This window comes from Odontesthes bonariensis, chromosome 23 (genome assembly GCF_027942865.1).
Source record: "Odontesthes bonariensis isolate fOdoBon6 chromosome 23, fOdoBon6.hap1, whole genome shotgun sequence".
NCBI classification, from domain to species: Eukaryota; Metazoa; Chordata; class Actinopteri; order Atheriniformes; family Atherinopsidae; genus Odontesthes; species Odontesthes bonariensis.
In genome coordinates, this window is record NC_134528.1 from 14,738,748 (window position 1) to 14,756,621 (window position 17,874).

The 17,874-nt window shown below is 40.4% G+C and overlaps 1 protein-coding gene across 1 annotated transcript in view; it reads left to right on the top strand.

The window, feature by feature from the left end:
• The window catches only part of LOC142373809 (SH3 and cysteine-rich domain-containing protein 2-like), a 33,273-nt gene that overhangs the window by 1,457 nt on the left and 13,942 nt on the right, over positions 1-17,874 (top strand). Inside the window, exons 2-3 of the mRNA XM_075457221.1 lie at positions 15,694-16,045; positions 16,136-16,230. Coding sequence (XP_075313336.1) covers positions 15,694-16,045; positions 16,136-16,230 — 447 coding nt within the window. The remainder of the gene's footprint in view (positions 1-15,693; positions 16,046-16,135; positions 16,231-17,874) is intronic.

Below are 17,874 nucleotides of genomic sequence, written 5' to 3' on the forward strand. Positions count from 1 at the left end.
GGCAGGTGTGGTAATCTGCAAACTGAATTCAGGTGTGCACGGAGAGCAGAAAGCAAGACAAACAGGGTCTCCAGCATGTGCACACTGGTTAAAAGAGCAGCATGCTGAGTAGGAGGAGTCTAAACAGTATATCTGCCAGAGCGTACGCTGGTTGCCCTGCTTATATCCATCTGAGCACGTGGCGTCTACACCCACCTTGATTTTATGGTTGATACAAACACAGCGTGGTTGTTTTGCTGTCAACAACAAAGTAGTATTAAATGGATTAATAAAGTCACTGACTCTCATTCCAGGCTGTCAATTTACCAGCAAATGATTGCTTTTCATTATTTTTCCTCTGCGGTTTTATCCTAAAAAACGATTAAGGACACAACAAACCTTGGTGGCTCCAGGGGCAAGGCTAGGGTATTTTTAGTGGTGCCAAAGCACCACCGTGAGATAGCTCGGCACCCCCTGGCTCAGCACATTTTTAAAATATTATATTGTGCAAAAACACATTTTTTTGTGTGCTCAAGAATGCATTATTTTAGTGACCATTTTATTTATTTTCTAGCATTTGTTTTTGTTTTAACTCTTTACTCCCAAAATAAATGTTGAGTTATCTTCAATATTGGTCTCAGGCTCTCTGTTATCCCTGTCAAGCCACAGTCTTTTGAAATGAAGAGGTCAAAATTGAATGTTGTAGGGGAAAACACTACTCAAAGCAAAACTAATACGGCTCCAAAATTTATAAATGTACTAGTTCGCCTCAATTAGTGAGAAATAATGTGCCTCTGTGAGGACTGGGGGCTGGGCACCCCTAAAGTCCAGATCCTAAAATCGCCCCGGGGTGGCTCCAACAGGATTCGGGTTGCTTTAACTGATAAAAACGCCATAAACTGACTTATAGCTCCAAAATTTCATTGTCATCCAAGTGAGAGCTGTTTTGAGGAGTTTCTTCATTTGTTATAAACTCTCCGGTGCTTGTTGCAGTGGCATGTGGCTCACGGACTCTTTTACGAGAAACTGTTCGCTCAAATAAAGGGGAATCTTTGAGGTTTGAGTTGTTTAATACGGCAAATAATTCACTCTTGTCATTGCCCCGTTCTGAGTACGATAACTTTTAGCTTAGCTCACCTGTCAGCAAAGGTTAAACACTGACTGCTCGTGAGTACTATCCCACCTTAAAAAAAAAAAAAAGATCCCATAAAAATTATGAACCTAATATTTCTGGACCAACATCATTCGCCTCTTATCTTAGCCAACTTTTTGCCTTGTTTTAACATTCTTACTTATTGATTATTGCCTTTATATATGTAGTTTTGCTTATTGTCCACCTAGGTAAGAGCCAAGGTAGAATAATGTGTTCAGTGTGGTTTGTTTGTCTGCGAATTTATGCAAAAACTGTCTGGCTGGATTTGATGCATCTTGGTGGAGAAATTGAGTGTGAACGAAAGGAGAAATGGTCACTGTTAAATGAGGCCTCGGTTTGGTGGAGAATAGTAATCTCAGACTTCACCGCTGGTTTGTCTGCAACTATTTATGCTGCCATGTTGGCCTGGCGCTCTTTCAGCTTCAGTGGAAAAAAAGGCAACAGTTGCAACAAAACTAACAGGAGATCATCAAACTCGATTAAGATCTTTAAGCCTGATTTATAGTCGGTGACGCAACGCAAGCCCTTGCGCGGTTGCAAGCCCCCCCTTGCGTGCTTGCGTGTGTCACCTCAATTTTCTAAACTTCACGCAAAACGCAAGCGCAAGCCACTGGCTGTGTTCGAAACCGCCTACTACTTGAAAACGGCATACTCACTTCACTCCTGCCTGAGCCGAAATCAGCCGGCCTGAAAAGCTGATTTCCCTTAAGCTATAAACTCTGTAAATATATAACTTTAGCAACATTTGAAACATTTTCAGGCGAGAAAGTAGTCGTTTAGACCCCCAAGGTGTTGAAAATCTGACAAAATACCGGCTATTTACAAGAAGAAGAAGAAGAAGCATGAATCCAGTCGAAGAGAGACTTGCCGAAGAGGTCCTGGCGGTGAATTTCCTTTCATCGTAGAAGGCTTGTCATTGAAAAAACCCGCTACTCCACCTACTGTCCTGGCGGTGAATCGCCACGCAGCACACGCAACCGCCGACAAAGCAAAATGAAGCATAAACGTCTCGAGCCATTAACACAAGCGCAAGACGCAAGCGCAAGGGCAGTTAAAAGAAGTATAACTCAGCCTTTAAGTTGGAATGTCAAGATAAGAAAACAAAGCAGGATGCACATTAAAGCTTTTATGGTGTTGTGCTGATCTTTGGTGGAAGGCAGTCCCACACAATTTGAGCAGAATTAACAAAAAAAAGGGTAACTACAGAATTCCTAAAGCTCTTGAGTTGTTGGACCTCAGGCTATTCTCCCTCTGCTAGTATTTCTCATTTTTAAAGGCTACAGTTACAGTTGAGCTTCGCCACATTTATTTTTCAACACTTTCAATTGAGCTCCAGCAACAACACTGATTGCAGCTGATGTCACAGTAACAAATCACATGCTGGTTGTCTTTTGTTGGTCATCACCACAGAGACCTGGAGTAAGCCTGGCAAAGCAGGCATCTTGTTGTTTCTGTTTGTGTACAGACGGCATAATGGATGGTGGGCAGTGAGGTGCTGCGTGAATTTATGAGCCAATCAACTAGCAGATGTTTGCCGTGTCTAGCTAGGGGCTGGGTCATAATTCACCCAAATGGTCGTCCAAACAAAATAGAACTGGGAGGAGTCCCTTCTCCGAGCTGCGTCAGCCATGTAGCTCTATGGTTTGCCTCGCCCCTTCAGGTCCCACAGAAGAATGAAAGATAAATATGTCTTTAAGAGTAGTTTGCTTGAGGACGTCTCTTGAGTGTCACTCGATTCTTCTTGTCAGTTCTCACCTCACTCTAATCATTTCACAAGAATCTCTACCTTCTGCTTTCCCTCTTCTGCATCTATGTCTTCCTCGCTGTCCTTATCTGCCTCCTCTCTCCACAGTCTTTGTCATCACTTCAGCAGCTCTCACTCCTCTTCTTTTCTGTCTCTTCAATGTCCATCAGCAAGAGTATTTATTACAAAGCTAAGTAGGCCCACCAGAGTGTTTTTCTGAAAGAGGTGGTGGCATAGAATGAATGGTTATTCCACCTCCACCACCTACGGGAAAGTTAATGGCTCCAAAAATATTATCATTCCTCTGTAATCACTCGCAGCATATTCCATTTAAGTATCTTGTGTCTAGGAATGCATTCATATTGGTCTTTTTGCCAAGAATTACACTGAACTTATTTAAAGCTGTCAGGAGCCAGTTACTGCCTATTCAAATATAAAAATTGGACCAAAGGAAAACGTGTTTCTCTAACACTTATATAATTCATGTTAAAGGGATAGTTCGCCTCTTTTGACATGAAGCGGGTCGGGAATGAGATCCTTCCCCAAGTGGAGGAGTTTAAGTATCTCGGGGTCTTGTTCACGAGTGAGGGACGAATGGAGCAGGAGATTGACAGGCGGATCGGTGCGGCGTCTGCAGTGATGCGGGCTCTGCACCGGCCCGTCGTGGTGAAGAAGGAGCTGAGCCAGAAGGCGAAGCTCTCGATTTACCGGTCAATCTATGTTCCTACCCTCACCTATGGTCACGAGCTGTGGGTAGTGACCGAAAGAACGAGATCGCGAATACAAGCGGCCGAAATGAGTTTCCTCCGCAGGGTGTCTGGGCTCTCCCTTAGAGATAGGGTGAGAAGCTCGTTCATCCGGGAGAGGCTCGGAGTAGAGCCGCTACTCCTCCGCATCGAGAGGAGTCAGATGAGGTGGCTCGGGCATCTGGTTAGGATGCCTCCTGGACGCCTCCCTGGTGAGGTGTTCCGGGCCCGTCCCACTGGGAGGAGGCTCCGGGGAAGATCCAGGACACGTTGGAGAGACTATGTTTCTCGGCTGGCCTGGGAACGCCTCGGGGTCCCCCCAGAAGAGCTGGAGGAAGTGGCCGGTGACAGGGACGCCTGGGTTTCTCTGCTCAAGCTGCTGCCCCCGCGACCCGACCCCCGGAGAAGCGGAAGATAATGGATGGATGGACTTACCCCCCACTATGTCCTGTGAACTGAGTTCCAGACTCGTTTTGGCGTTGACGAAAGTAGTCCGGCTAGTTGGCTGGGGCTTAAAAAATAAAGCGTCTTGCTTCTCAAAACAATATGCGTTCAATTTGCATCACAAAATCATTCATCCAGAAAAAGTCAGACCTCACAATCGCTTGGCACCATTTCTCTCTACCTTCGTATCACTACGGGCTGTGTAAACCGTGCAGACCGAGCAGTCCCCTGCTTCCGAGCAGTAAACACCGTAACAGGTGCAGCTATCGGCAGGTGGCATTGATATGAAGGGAGGAAAAAATAGCGCCAAGCGATTGTGAGGTCTGACTTTTTCTGGATGAACAATTTTGGTTTAACATATCCTGACTATCTTTTTATTTTCTGACTTCTCTAAATTAAACAATGAATAAACTGCCCATTAGTGAGGCACTCATTGATCCGACTCTGATTACAGCTGTGCATTTCATTAAGTAAATGTGTTGCAGGTGTGCTCATGGACTGTATAAGATGGATGCAGTCACTGTGATGGCAACCACTGGCTGGAGACATTTAATTTTGATGCTTCAAGTTCAGCATTAGACGATTGCAGTCCTGCTCTTTGTGGAGCCAGAAGTAACCATATATGTTGGAGTCGGATAAGCAGTTTTCCCTGTTTCCATATTTTATGCATAGCAAAAAGACTGTAGGCTGTGGGCTTTCCATAACGGTCGCCGTTCAGTTTGTATAATGTTCACCAGTAAAGCAAGTTGGCACATACTCTAAAATGTCAACAGTTCATTTAGACCCCTCGTTGTTTAGAAGTGGATGAAATGAGAGCTGTATGCTACATAAAGTTTAATATAGAGGGGGTGTAAATGCTTATAATGCAGGGTGATGGTGTGCTTCGGTCCAAAGGGCCCTCACACAGCTGACAGTATATTTAAAAAACACAAAGACATTTTTTATTGGAGTGAAATGATGGCCGCGCTCTCTGCCCAGCTCTGCCCTTCACCTTCGCGTCATATTTAACTCCTTATCGGCTTTTTCTACTTTCTATTCCCCCCAACTTTGATAATGCATCGTCTTTCTCTTTCCTATTTGCTCTATCCGATGACCTTTTCTACTTCCCCATCTGTCTATCTTAATGTTTATTCTCTTCTATCCCTCCATCCTTTCTTTCTCCTTTGGCCACCTCCCTCCATACATTTGAAGCACTGCATGGTGATGGCTGAAAGGATAAAGGAGATTTAGGAATAGGCCAGCCAGAGGTCCTGCCAGGAATTAGGGAGCGAGAAGCAAGTTATAGACCAGGAATCAGTTGGCTAAATTTAACTACAGTCCTATATTTAGGTTTTATGATTCCAGTGGATTTGCAGCTTATTAAATCAGTGATTCAACTGTATGTAGTTGCCCATCGGAGAATAATGCAGATTTTCTTCATTTGCATTTTAATAGTGGTGATATTTTACTGCATTCTTCTGTGGGAATATAATTGAACTTCTATTAATTATTAAATTCAACTACAGAGCTTGTCTGATGCATCTCAGACTGCATCTGTCTTCTTCATTTGATTATAGAATGTAGATGACTTTTCTGAACAAAGCCCCCTTGTGTTTGTTACTTCCATATCGCTGTTTGCAGGAGGACACATCATTCAGTCACCTAATTTCTGTGACAGGGCATATGTTTGTGTTTTCGCCTGCCAGAATGATTGACTTTTCCGGCTGATTTTTTTTTTTTTATTTATTTATTTTTTTTAAACTGTAGTCATTACAGAAACAGATGAAGGTTTGAGGGAGACAAAGAGACACAAAGATAAAGAGTCCTCTTAAAAAAGCAGAATATAATCAAGCCAGGGACAGTGTTACTGTTGTGTCTATGTGTTGACCCAGCATTGTCTGATGAAGTCACTGAGTTACTGTCCTTGATTAAGTTCAGAAATGCTGCTGATCCAGCAGAGTGCAGCATGCAGTGTCAGGGTTAGAGTGGAGCCAGCCGAGGGGGGGAAAAAATTACCTTTGTTTAGTAATGACCTTAGTTGTGAATTATTTTCTCTAAAATAATAAGTTGACTTGTCTTGATCTCCTTATCAACCAAAGATGGTTTGAAAATGGATACAACTGTTTCTACTCAGATGATTCATTTATATGTATGTTGTATGTATGCATGTGTTACATGTTTTATTGCATGATAGTTGTAATAAGTCTTCAAATGGAAAAATGGGGACTCTTTTAGAAGCTTCCTAACTTAACCGGCTTGAAGTAAGTATAGTTCCTTTGGTATTATATGCACATCAAAGAGCCATTGTGACTGCCACTGATTTGTAACTCCAAAAGCTTCTTGTGCAGTTAAGCCCCTTTAACGGCTGGATTTGAAATGAAAGCTTTTTTTGCTGCACACTTTGGCAGGCGCCTTGTAGGCTGGTGGAGTCTGCTAGCATGCAGATTACAAAAAGCCCAGCCTTTCAAACAGCAATGGGGCATTTTGGAGCCACACATGGAGGTGTGAATACCACAAGGAAGGGATGACTGAGAGATTTTATCGTGGTTCATGCATGATATCACCTAAGATAGAGACATTTAATGTAATGGTTATGCAGTCTCTACCATTTGGAAAATGTTAAAAAGATAAGTTAGCTCCATCTAGCAATCAAATCTATGTTGTACATTCAGTTTTTAACTTCTAGGCAATTAAGTGAAAGCAAATGATTAATTTCCCTGAAACTCTGAACTTATCAAGTAGTTGCTGTAAATTACTTCATCATCCATCCTTTGAGACAGATGTGTTGGCAGGTGAAGATCTAAGGTAAGGCTGAACGAATGGAAAAGGACTGAAGAATTCATTGTGACAGTTTAATGTCAGTCTAAATGTTATTCTTAAAACAAACATTAGAGTACACAAACTACTGCAACTAACAGTTTTACCTCTCGCTGTGCTTTTTGGGTGAAATAATTGTTAATGCATGACAAAGCCCGCTTCCCACAATTCATAATTGATAAAAGGAAAGCTGACATTTTCACTAATATAAAATGTTTCGCACTGGTTCAGGAAGTTGTTAGTTTCTTGTAAGCCCTTGAGCATCAAAAGTATAGATTGTTCAGTGAGCCATAACTCTCCATTTGCACAAAAAGGTCGATTTTGTTCATTTTTACAAACCAGGTCCAGCCGGAGCTGTGCCTAATGAGGTCACCTCTAATCTGCAGCTCAGGTCTGTTCAGAAAGAATGATACACTTCGTCAGGCTCCACTGTGTTCAGCAAGATTTTGAAAACACAGGCAACAAGAGATGTCCTGAGACACTGCAGTGGGTGTGTAATGATCAGAAGGTAGCAGGCAATGGGGAGGGCACTGCTCAATTGTGTCCTAACTGCAAACTCATTGGAGACATGCACACAACCTAAACACACTTAAAAAGAAGTGTGTTACAGTACACACACACTGTTATCTGTTTAGTCAAAGTGCAAGAAGATAAACAAACGTAGAGAATGAAATGCTTTGAAAGCTTTATTGATAATTAAAGCCATGAATTGAGGATCATAACGTAAGTGAATATCTGTCACCAGGTTGGTGGGGCTTGCGACACACATCCCACTGTTGCATGTGGAGGTGCAAAAGAAGGCAACGCAGATTTGGCCCTTATACAAATAAGCTTTTCCTGCCAGCCCAAGGACACCACAAGCACGCCTTATCCAAATTGGCCCTAATAACCTAATTACTTAAAGCGCATAAATGATTGCATGTGTACCTAGCTCACTCTGGACTCATTCACTGGCATGTCCAAAACACCAAATGAGACCAGCCAGCTGTTAGTATACCATGTTGTTTCTTGTTTTTTTTTTTGTTTTTTTTAAAAGCTAATTTTATTCACAAAGAATGATTTAATGGATGCATTGTGCCACCAGCGCATTCATTTGAACAACTTATAGCTACAACTGTAAAAAAAAAAAACTCCAACTGTGGCGGCTCCATATCAGTTGCTGTTAAACTGACATATCCACCACTTTGTCAGATCTCTCACAGAGTGTATTCACAGGGCGTTTTTCTCTACTCCGTAAAGGTTTCATCAGTATTTCCTTTTTCTAAATCTGTTTTTGAAAAATAAGTCCAAATGTAGTCACTTTTAGCTCTGCTGTGGGAGAATTTTTGGGTGTAAACCTAATCAGCACAAACATATTGATAACTCTTTACTCTAATGCCAAATGTGTAAAATCTATTTAAGTTAAAAGAAGCCAAGAGTTTATTTTGATTGAAGATTTGCCTGTGTGCTTTTATTGTATTCATGCATTTATTGCATTATTTGAGGATGTTTTTCTACTTTTTAACTCTCCAGACTTAATATTATTAAAAGTCCAGTGTGTGGGATGTCATGACATCTAGTGATGATATTGCAGATTGCACCCTGTGGAATATCACTCATCTCCACCCGCCTCTTTCAGGCTTGTCGGAAGAAATTAAAAATGGACGCAAGTAAATGCAAAAGCCCCTCGGTACAGCACGTCTTTGGATTGTCCATCCTGCAGAATTGTGACATTGTAACACGGTGGTGTATGAGAGGGAGAAACATGTATATTTATAATGTTCTAAGGTAATGAAAACACAGCAATTCTTATTTTCACACAAATGATATAGTTCTAATTACGAGTGTTGTGTTGCATTTCTGCCAACAGATAACCTTAAATGTGCCACACTGAAATAAACAACTGTATTGGCATTGGGACCCTTTGGAACCTGACACAAATGTCGCTGGAGTGGGCAGTTTTAACATCGATGCAGGCAAGCAGTCTTAAAGAATAAGCTGCAGTTCCTGGCATAACACCAACTAACTACTTAGCTAGATTTTTCGACAGTGAAGGAATCGATAAATGACGTTGAGAGGAAGATTAAAGGGGAACTTTACCGTTTAAACTAAAAAGCTAGGTAAATCTTACATCTTACATTTGCAAATATGTTTTAATGCATTAAATGAATGATGAGAAAAGGCTCAAAATCAATGGAGGCATTGCATGAATAGTATTAAATGTGCAGGAGCAGGCTAGGAGCAGGCAGTAATTGTCAGAAATCCAGTGGGCAGGGGACGGATTAAGACAAAAGTCGTGTGCATGGTTCTGCACAGGAACTTTGAGTCCACTGGCCTTTAAGATGGTGTAATTTCATATTCACATATATATATATATATATATCATTATTCGCAATCAACTTAGAGCAAAGATTGTCCCTCACAAAAGATCAAATCTAACATATTCTTTAGAAAAATATCGGCAAAGAACATGTCATGGACAAGAAACTTGAGTTTGAGAAAAAAAGAAGAAAAGAAAGTGGAGCTGGGTCAAGGAGGGGAAAAAAGGAAATGACAAAATCTGTTGCTTATCTGTATAATTCGAACAGTGATTGCTGGGCTTTATCTTCTGATAAATATGTATTTTTTTTTGTAATTTTTAGGGAATATGTTACTTGTTCCATCAGGTATATCTACCAATGCTTTCTCCACATATGATATGCTGGAAGTTCAGGTTTTAACCATTTGACTTCAATTCATGGCTGCTGTTAACAGTATTTGTTGAGGATATTTTCCGCTGTAGCCTCAGATTCTGTTCACATTAGCATCAATAATGCCACCATTGAGTCTTTTAATAGGATTTAAAAAAAAATCTCTTTCAGTACCTCAAAAATATCTTTGAAAAATTAATCTAATTTTAGAAATGTCTGAAATACGAGTATGTGTCACCCTCCCTGCAGAAGATATTTTAATATGTTTGGCCTGTAATTGCATTTTATGAGATTATAAAAATGTATTTGAATGACATGGTCATTTTGTGAAAATGATAGAGTTTTTCCGCTATTAATTAAATATATTTTCCAGACAAAAATAGTTACAGTGACGAGCCTACCTACAGACAGCGTATTGCTATCCAAGCTAGCTATACTAACTGTCTCAGGCTAATGTTGTGAGCTTTCGGTTTCCTTTACTGTTGGATTATGATACATTTCAGTCCTCTTACTTTTGCCTTTGTTGGAGCTGCGTGTTCATGCCACGATTGTGAAACTTGCGAGAATCCCAGTGTAACTAATCTCCCTGTCCATAATTTTGTAAATCCTTTCATTCTTGTTATTTCTGTGGCTTAATTTGTAGGTTTTTTGTTTGTTTTTTCATAATTTTTTTTATGATTTGACATTACTCCCATCAGATATGTTTTACAGCACAATTTTCCACTGTCCTCAGCCTTTAGTTGAGAGGGGGGTCTTGGATTGTAGCATAGCTACACATTTGCATACATAAGGGCAGAGGACCTAGTTTACAAAAGTGAACGACTTAGTGTTAATATGTCTTGCAGAGGGTTTTTATTATTATTATACTTTCAACAGTTATCTATACTTTTGCTGCTTCTGAAGAGTTTCCTCGCAGTGCTACTTTTAAGTTGTAGAAAAATAGCATATGGAAAACTTTGGAGTTGTAGCAGGAAGACTTTTTGCCTTTCACACAAATTGTATCTGAACTCCCATGACGTTCCTCTTAATAATTAATCCATCCAAGCATTTCACACAACAGCCTATTTACAAAAGCCTTCACCAAACCTCTCCAACTAGGCTGAGACAGGTTGATGGTGTGGTATTTTTATATTTTCTTAAACTATGCCCTTTTCCCTGCCTCTCACATGTGCTTAACATATTTTTTCTCAACCTTTATTGACAGCCCACATGCTAAACTTTTATTCTTTGCCTCATCTTCTTCCTCTGAACACAGTCTGTTCTAGTGCACAGCGCTACTTGCTCTGTGATGAGCTAATTGCTGTCAGTCATTCGCAGTGTGATGGGACTCCAGTATTGTGATCCATAAATAGACTTTTCAAAACCTTACAGAGAGAAATGTCATGAGGAAATGCAGGGATTTGCATTCATTAGAATTCAGCTTTTGATTTCTGCTTTTTTTCAGGCAACGTTGTTACAGGATAAAATATGATACATTCAGCCAAAAACCGTTATACCAACACAAAGTCTATCAGAATGCTAAGCTTTTATAATAACTGAAACCACAAAGCCTTGCAGAGAAAGAAGTTAGTGGTGCACCTGCTGCCCTAAAGCTCCTAAAAGTTCAAGCAGCTATAATTATGTTTTTGAATTTGATCGGACTTAAGTTTGCAAGACTACACAAAAATGCAAAAGAATTCTAAACATTATTCAGTTGAAGCATACAACTAAATGTTCTGACAATAATGCCTATTTTAGTTTGAGGACTTCAGGAGCTATTTGGTCGGTTCACTTTGGCAACAAGTTCTTGTCCATTTACCAAAGCAAGGAGGTTGTGTATTGGTGCAGAATTGTGCTTCCAATTCTTTTGTCTTTTGTCTGTCTGTCCAAGTCTTTAGTTTTCTCTCACAGGCAAAGGGGAATAACGAAAAATCTGACATGCTGAGCAGGAGCGAGAGTGGAGCAGAGAGAGAAATACAAATCTTAACTAACAGACTTGAAGTGAAACATTAAGAATGAAATGACTGAGGCACTTTACAGGATCTTAGAGCAAGGTACAGAGAAATTTAGCATACCAAGCAGAGCTATGGTAATTACATACACAGTAGTGCATCAAAGTGTTTTAGTGCGTGTGTTTGACATGATTCACTTTGCAGTAACATTTTGTCAAACACACACCTATTATCACTCAACAATAAAATGTGCAAACGCATAATTAAGGAACAGGATGGACTTGAGTCAGTAGTAACTACTTGGCCAGCCCTTGTAGAAAGCACTGATAAAATGTCAGTCTGTTGCTTTTAAATGTCCATTATTTAGAGGTGGAACAGCCAATATAGATATGTAAAAATATCTTATGTATTAATTTTTCATTTGTGAAATGATTTGACCTGATGTATGCTGTTTAAAAATACTTATGTTTGTTTGATTCATGTAAAAGAAAAGGTTGAACTGTTTTTAGTGGGGATGTCCCGATCCGATCACGTGATCGGAAATCGGGGGCCGATCACGTGGTTTCAGACTTGATTGAAATCGTACGTTACATCCCGATCAGGGATCGGATATGTAGCCTATATATATGTATATTATATATATGTACATTTAATATATAATTTAATATATATGTATATTTATTCTCACAATTTTTTTTTATCAGAACTATAATATTTAAAAACAAATGGGGAAAAAATAACAGCTTAGTATTTACTGTTATGTGGTGGTACAGAGTCAGACCGTCTCAACCGTAGACACCTCATAGACTGACGCTGCCTATCGGAGCTGACGTATCAGCGCGGCCACCATCTTGGATGGGTCTCCAATGCCCCCACATTACATTTATTTCGACTGAGGAAGGTGTATATCCCCAACTACAATAAACAGAAGTCCCCAAATTTTTATATCTATGGTCTCAACTACACACAGAAACAACGCATGCGGCATGGCGTTACTTTGCTGCATGCCGTAAAGCGAAGCAGAACACAGCAGCAGCTTGAAGCTGGGGGCGCAAATGTCTGCGGTGTGGAGGTATTTTAAAGTGGATGACAAAAACGTTGCGATTGCAAACTGTGAGATATGCAAACTTAGGATTTAAAGAGGTAGCAAGGACATCGCTAACATCCTTGATGAGAACAGGAACAGGCTCAAACCTGACAAGGTAGAGATGTTGGTTTTCATTAAGAAAAACTTGCATTTCCTTCTGTGAAGCCAGAGGGTAAGAGGAGGGTAAGAATTTGGAGTGCAGTTCCGAAAAGCACATTACTGGCCTTACTTTATTACACTGTGGCACTTTTATTTTCTTATTTGTTTACATGCCTGCCAGGTATTTCAAGTTGAGCTGCAGCTCGTTTTTATATTAGACATTGTTGCACTAAACTCCAAAGTGAAGAATTTGTTTATTACTTGATTACTTTTTTTGTTCAAGTGTTAAATGATAAAATAAGTGAATAAAATAAAAAAAATCAGGGACATCCTGGATCTGTTTCTTCGCCGCTTTTTAATGTACTGTAGAAGTATCGTATCGGGATTCGGTATCGGCAGATACTCAAAATCAAATGACTCGGACTCGGGGCAAAAAAACCTGATCGGGACATCCCTAGTTTTTAGTGTTGCACATTGTTGTCTCTGCCTGTGAAAGTTAAACAAGCTGTTTTTACTGTTTCTTCTAAACACATAGGGAAGATGTCCCTTATGTTCTTAAGGTGAGGTTGTTATTCATATTTTTTTCAGGTCATAAATGCATTTCATTGAAGTATTATTAAAACTGTTAGGTGACTTACAAAAGTATAGTTTAATGCATTTATTCTTTTATTACATTGGCTTTAAATCAGGTTTCTGTTTCTTTAATCTTTTTAAAAGCACAAGGAGATATATTAAGCCATTGATTATCAGACGTTTTCTAGTTTGTGCTTAAAGAATTTCTTCCCTTTTTTTGGAGCGAGGGCAGGCCATCACCACGGAGAAGATTAAAAAAGTCAAAGAAGTTAAAAAAAAATCTAATTGAGAGGAACATCCATTACTGAATGGGCCACCGGTCAAGCCAAGAAAAGGCCATTAAGGAAAGCAACTCAGCTCCCTGTAGAAAACATTTAAGAGAGGAACTCACTTATGGGTCAACAGAGAAGACTCCTTTTATCACTCAGCCTAATTGGCATCTGTGAATCTGTGCCTTAAAGAAGAGGAACCTGCTCAATTTCATTGATTGGTTTCTGTGACGCGAGTGCAGATGGGTGATGTAGTGGATTTATAAGCTCAAGAATTCAGTAGCTATGATGATACCATCATCATAAAATCAGACTTCAAAATAATGATATGGAATTATCCAGTTTTGTTAGGTTGCTGGGGTTTTTTTTCCGCCAAAATGTTTAACCTTTTGCGACAATCACTACACATAGAAATTAATTTGAAATGAACATGATACAAGTGGCATGAGCTTAGATTGAAATAAGACTCTGTACAACATTGTGAAAAGACTCAAAATGGTGTCCTCAGTCCAGTTACAGACACAAACAGCTAATGAGCTCTGTGCAAACTGAAGAGCTGCTCTTCAGTCGCAGAGACCTATTAAGTCCTTGCCGTCATTCCCCAGGCCATTCCCTTGATGTATGAGTCTACCGCAGTTATCATTTCCATTTATTGGGTCCCATCATTCCTAAGTCACAGTAATTCTTTTTCATTATCAGTTCTAAATTATTGTGGCCAATAGCAGCTGCAGGGCTGCAAGCATGCAGGGAAGTGGAGGCAGGCAGAGTCAAAGATGAATGCAGTGTTCACTGCATCACTGACTGCATCTACCGCGAAGGTGCAGACCGCTCAATAACACTAATCCAACATGAATTTTAAGGTGTATTGACCTGTGTGGATTCCCTTAGGCTTCAAATTTGCTGTCTAAGGGAAAGGGATGGAAAGCTGAAGAGGGAAGTTCAGAAGTTGGCAGGACAAGGACAGTCAGAGGGCAAGGCTAACAGACTGCTTCAGTCTATTTTCTAAGACAGCTTAGGCCCTCAAGCTGAACACCTATTTATGTCAAAAGCATCTTCTCGTGTTCCTACTGTATCGTCCGCTAAAAAGAAGAAATCAAAATTAAAAATATTTATGATCCTCGTCATTTTATAGATGCATCGCAGTCACATTGTTAAAGCGGTTGCTTGTGCTGACAAATATCCAGAGAAGTATCAGCAGACCCAGCAGGTTCTCTGGCTCGTGATGTTATTGTTTTAGTTCATCAGTATCATAGTATGTTTTCTGCCACAGCAGGGAAGATGGTGGGAAAAACACCCTGTGTTGTAAAGTGATGCTTGAAAAAAGTGTAAATCATTAGAATTTTCTACATGTCTGCATAGATACTGATTTAATATATCTTGTGTGTATGTGTGTGTGTGTGTGTGTATGTGTGTGTGTGTGTGTGTGTATATATATATACATATGTGTATGTTTTTAATCCTCGATGTCACTAGGTTTTCACAAGTCGTTAAAATTCACAGGTAGATCTGTCAGTGGCCTTTGCATTTTGAGACTTGATTATTAGGTCACACGAGATTGTTGCAGGATTGGTGGTCACAAAATCGAGCACAAGAATCTACTAAAGTATGTGCTTGGAAAGAACTTTAGGAATGAGACATCCACTCATGTGAATGACTTCAAACTGGAAAAGCAAGTGAATTTTCCTCAAGTTCTTGAGCTAAATCTGCTAACTAGCCTAAGTCTTGGGAATAAACTAACTTATTGGAAAAAAAAAAAATTTAAAAAAAAATGCCGCACTAACACTGACCCCGAACCGCCAGAACAGAGAAGAGAATTGCAAAATGAGAGCAAGCCCCACCACTGCCACCAGATTGGAGTGGTGTTTGTCGAGATAGTCTGGCTACATCACCTGCTTCCTCTTCTAAGCCTGAATTCATAGGTACATGTCCTGATATTTTCCTTTGCAATTTGCTGATACATTCCAGAATTAATTCCTCAGTCATTGATAAAAAGTAAAATAGCCCCAAACCACCACCATGTTTGATAGATGAGATAACGTTTTATCTATTCACATGATGATGATGATAATAATAATAATAATAATGCAAGATTGTTCACTCACATAGATTTTTGTTTTATTTGAAACACTTCGAGGAGTTGTTGTAATTCTACATTTGTCGTTGTTCTAGATTGTTGCCTAAACATCGTCACCTCTTGTTCTAGCTGCAGCGGCTGAAGCGCTCCCTATCCCTCAAATCAGTCATACGCAGCAAGAGTGTGGACAACTTCTTCCGAAGCAACGGAGAATCGCGGCCTACCTCAGCCCTGATCACCGCACTGCCACCTCCACCATCTCCTCCTCCCTTCTCAGAGTCCCCCCTGGCCTATGAGCACTCTCCCTCACTGTCTCCATCCATTAGTCCCAACCCTTCATTGTCGTCGCACTCCCCTTCCATCAGTCCTTCACAGCCAAAGTCTCAGGCCCAACCAGTTGAGCCAGTCAAGACTCACTGTTTCCAGGAGCATGTCTTTCGTAGGCCTACCAGTTGCCAGCGATGCAAACACATGATTCAAGGTAGGTCAGCTACTTGGGTAATTCCGTTGGAGGAAATGCATGCTTTGTGTTAAAGTGTTTTTTTTTTTTTATGTATGTGTGTTAATGCAGGAAACTCTAAGCAGGGTCTACGTTGTAAAGCCTGTAAGCTGGCGGCCCACCTCTGGTGCTCCTCTGAGCTATCCCAGCAGGCCTGTAGTGGCAAGGTAAGAAGGCTTCAGATCAGGCCGACTTAAGTTTCGGTCGCCCCACACACATAAAATAAATGGTAACATAAAGATTCACTGGAAGGATTCAGCACTGACATGACATTCAACTTTGATTACAGTGATAGATGCTTCCTTGGGATTTTTAGTACAACCGCTATGCACTGTCCATGGTCCTGAATCATGAAAAACAATGGGAAATTTAACTTATGAACTTAACTTATGACCCTTGTGTCAAGTATTGTAGTCTAACAGACTTACAGCCTATTTTATTTGTCAGATTACAAATAATAGCTGCAGTTATGTTGTTATTTACATTATATACAATTTTCCATGCTTGGTGCATCTGGCCCTCTACTGGTGTTCTATAATTCCCCATCAAATTCTTCCAAAAGTGACCAATTTTGCAGCTTCACAGTACTTTGTTCTGATTAATAATATTAAGGCCAGTGTGCCTCAGAGATGCCTGTTGGCATCTCCCTACAGCCGTGTTTACTATAAGCAAAAATGTGTGTCACATGATTAATTACATTTTTATACTAACTGTGATTGTTTCTAAAATGTACTGGGAATGTGCATGCTCCCTGCAGAGAAGAAACTAACCCAGAATACACTGTGTCAGCAGAAAGAAACGGCATCTGGATGCTGTAATTGTCTGTCCCAGTCATTTGGCATAGCCTTTAGTCCTGTTAATATGCTTAGCAGCAATACCCCAGCCTTGTTGAAAGAGGATATAGCTCTTTTGTAACCAGCAAAGTTAAAAAAAGGTAGGTGCTATAATTGGAAGATGGATTGACCACAACTTTGAACAGTATACTAAGAATGTAAGTGTATGAAAGGGTAGCAGTGATGTAAAATTATCTCTTTGTCGATAAATGCCAGGAATAAAACTGAGGATGATAAAGTTCACGTAGTCAGATCCCAGCGTTTTGTCACTCATTGTTTTTGCCCTTTTCTCCCACACGTGCAGCTGTACACACACAATGCCATCCTTTCTTCAGCCCTCTTGCCTGGGTGCTACGTTTCCTTCCTCCCCTCTCAACTCTGTTGGAAAATCAATATCTCTCTGTACCAGCTGGTCTGGCTAATTCAGTGTGAAATTCAGTGTGTTTGAGGCGGACACAATCCCTCGAGGATGTGACACGGCAGGCTCTCGCCAAGCCTTCGGCAGTGTCCTTTTCGATCAGTGCACACTCATCAAAGCATGGATTAGGCATTTTACTGAAACTGGAGGGAGTTTAATGGAGTCTTGGACAGCGTCTACACACATCTGCCAAAGCTTTAGCACATAAATAGATTAATTTGCAATGTCACTTAGAGTGTAATCAAAGTAATTGCTCAGGTACCTTTTTTTTGAGTCATTGTGGAAAATGCACATCTGAAATTTAATCAAATAAAATGACATGAGATTGATTTTTAGAAACAAACGAATTGTAGAGTTGATGGGAAAAGTTGATTTTCAGAACAGAAATGGCAGCTGCACTCTTGGGATGCCTTTAGGCCAGACGGAGGCTTTTTGCTGCAGGACTTGAGGAGGAGATTTGCGTTTAGCAGCAGAGTGCTGGAGAAGCAGACCATCGTAGTGTGACTAATGTTGAATTTATTAGTGCAAGCACTGAATATGTAGTGAGTAACTCCGAACAA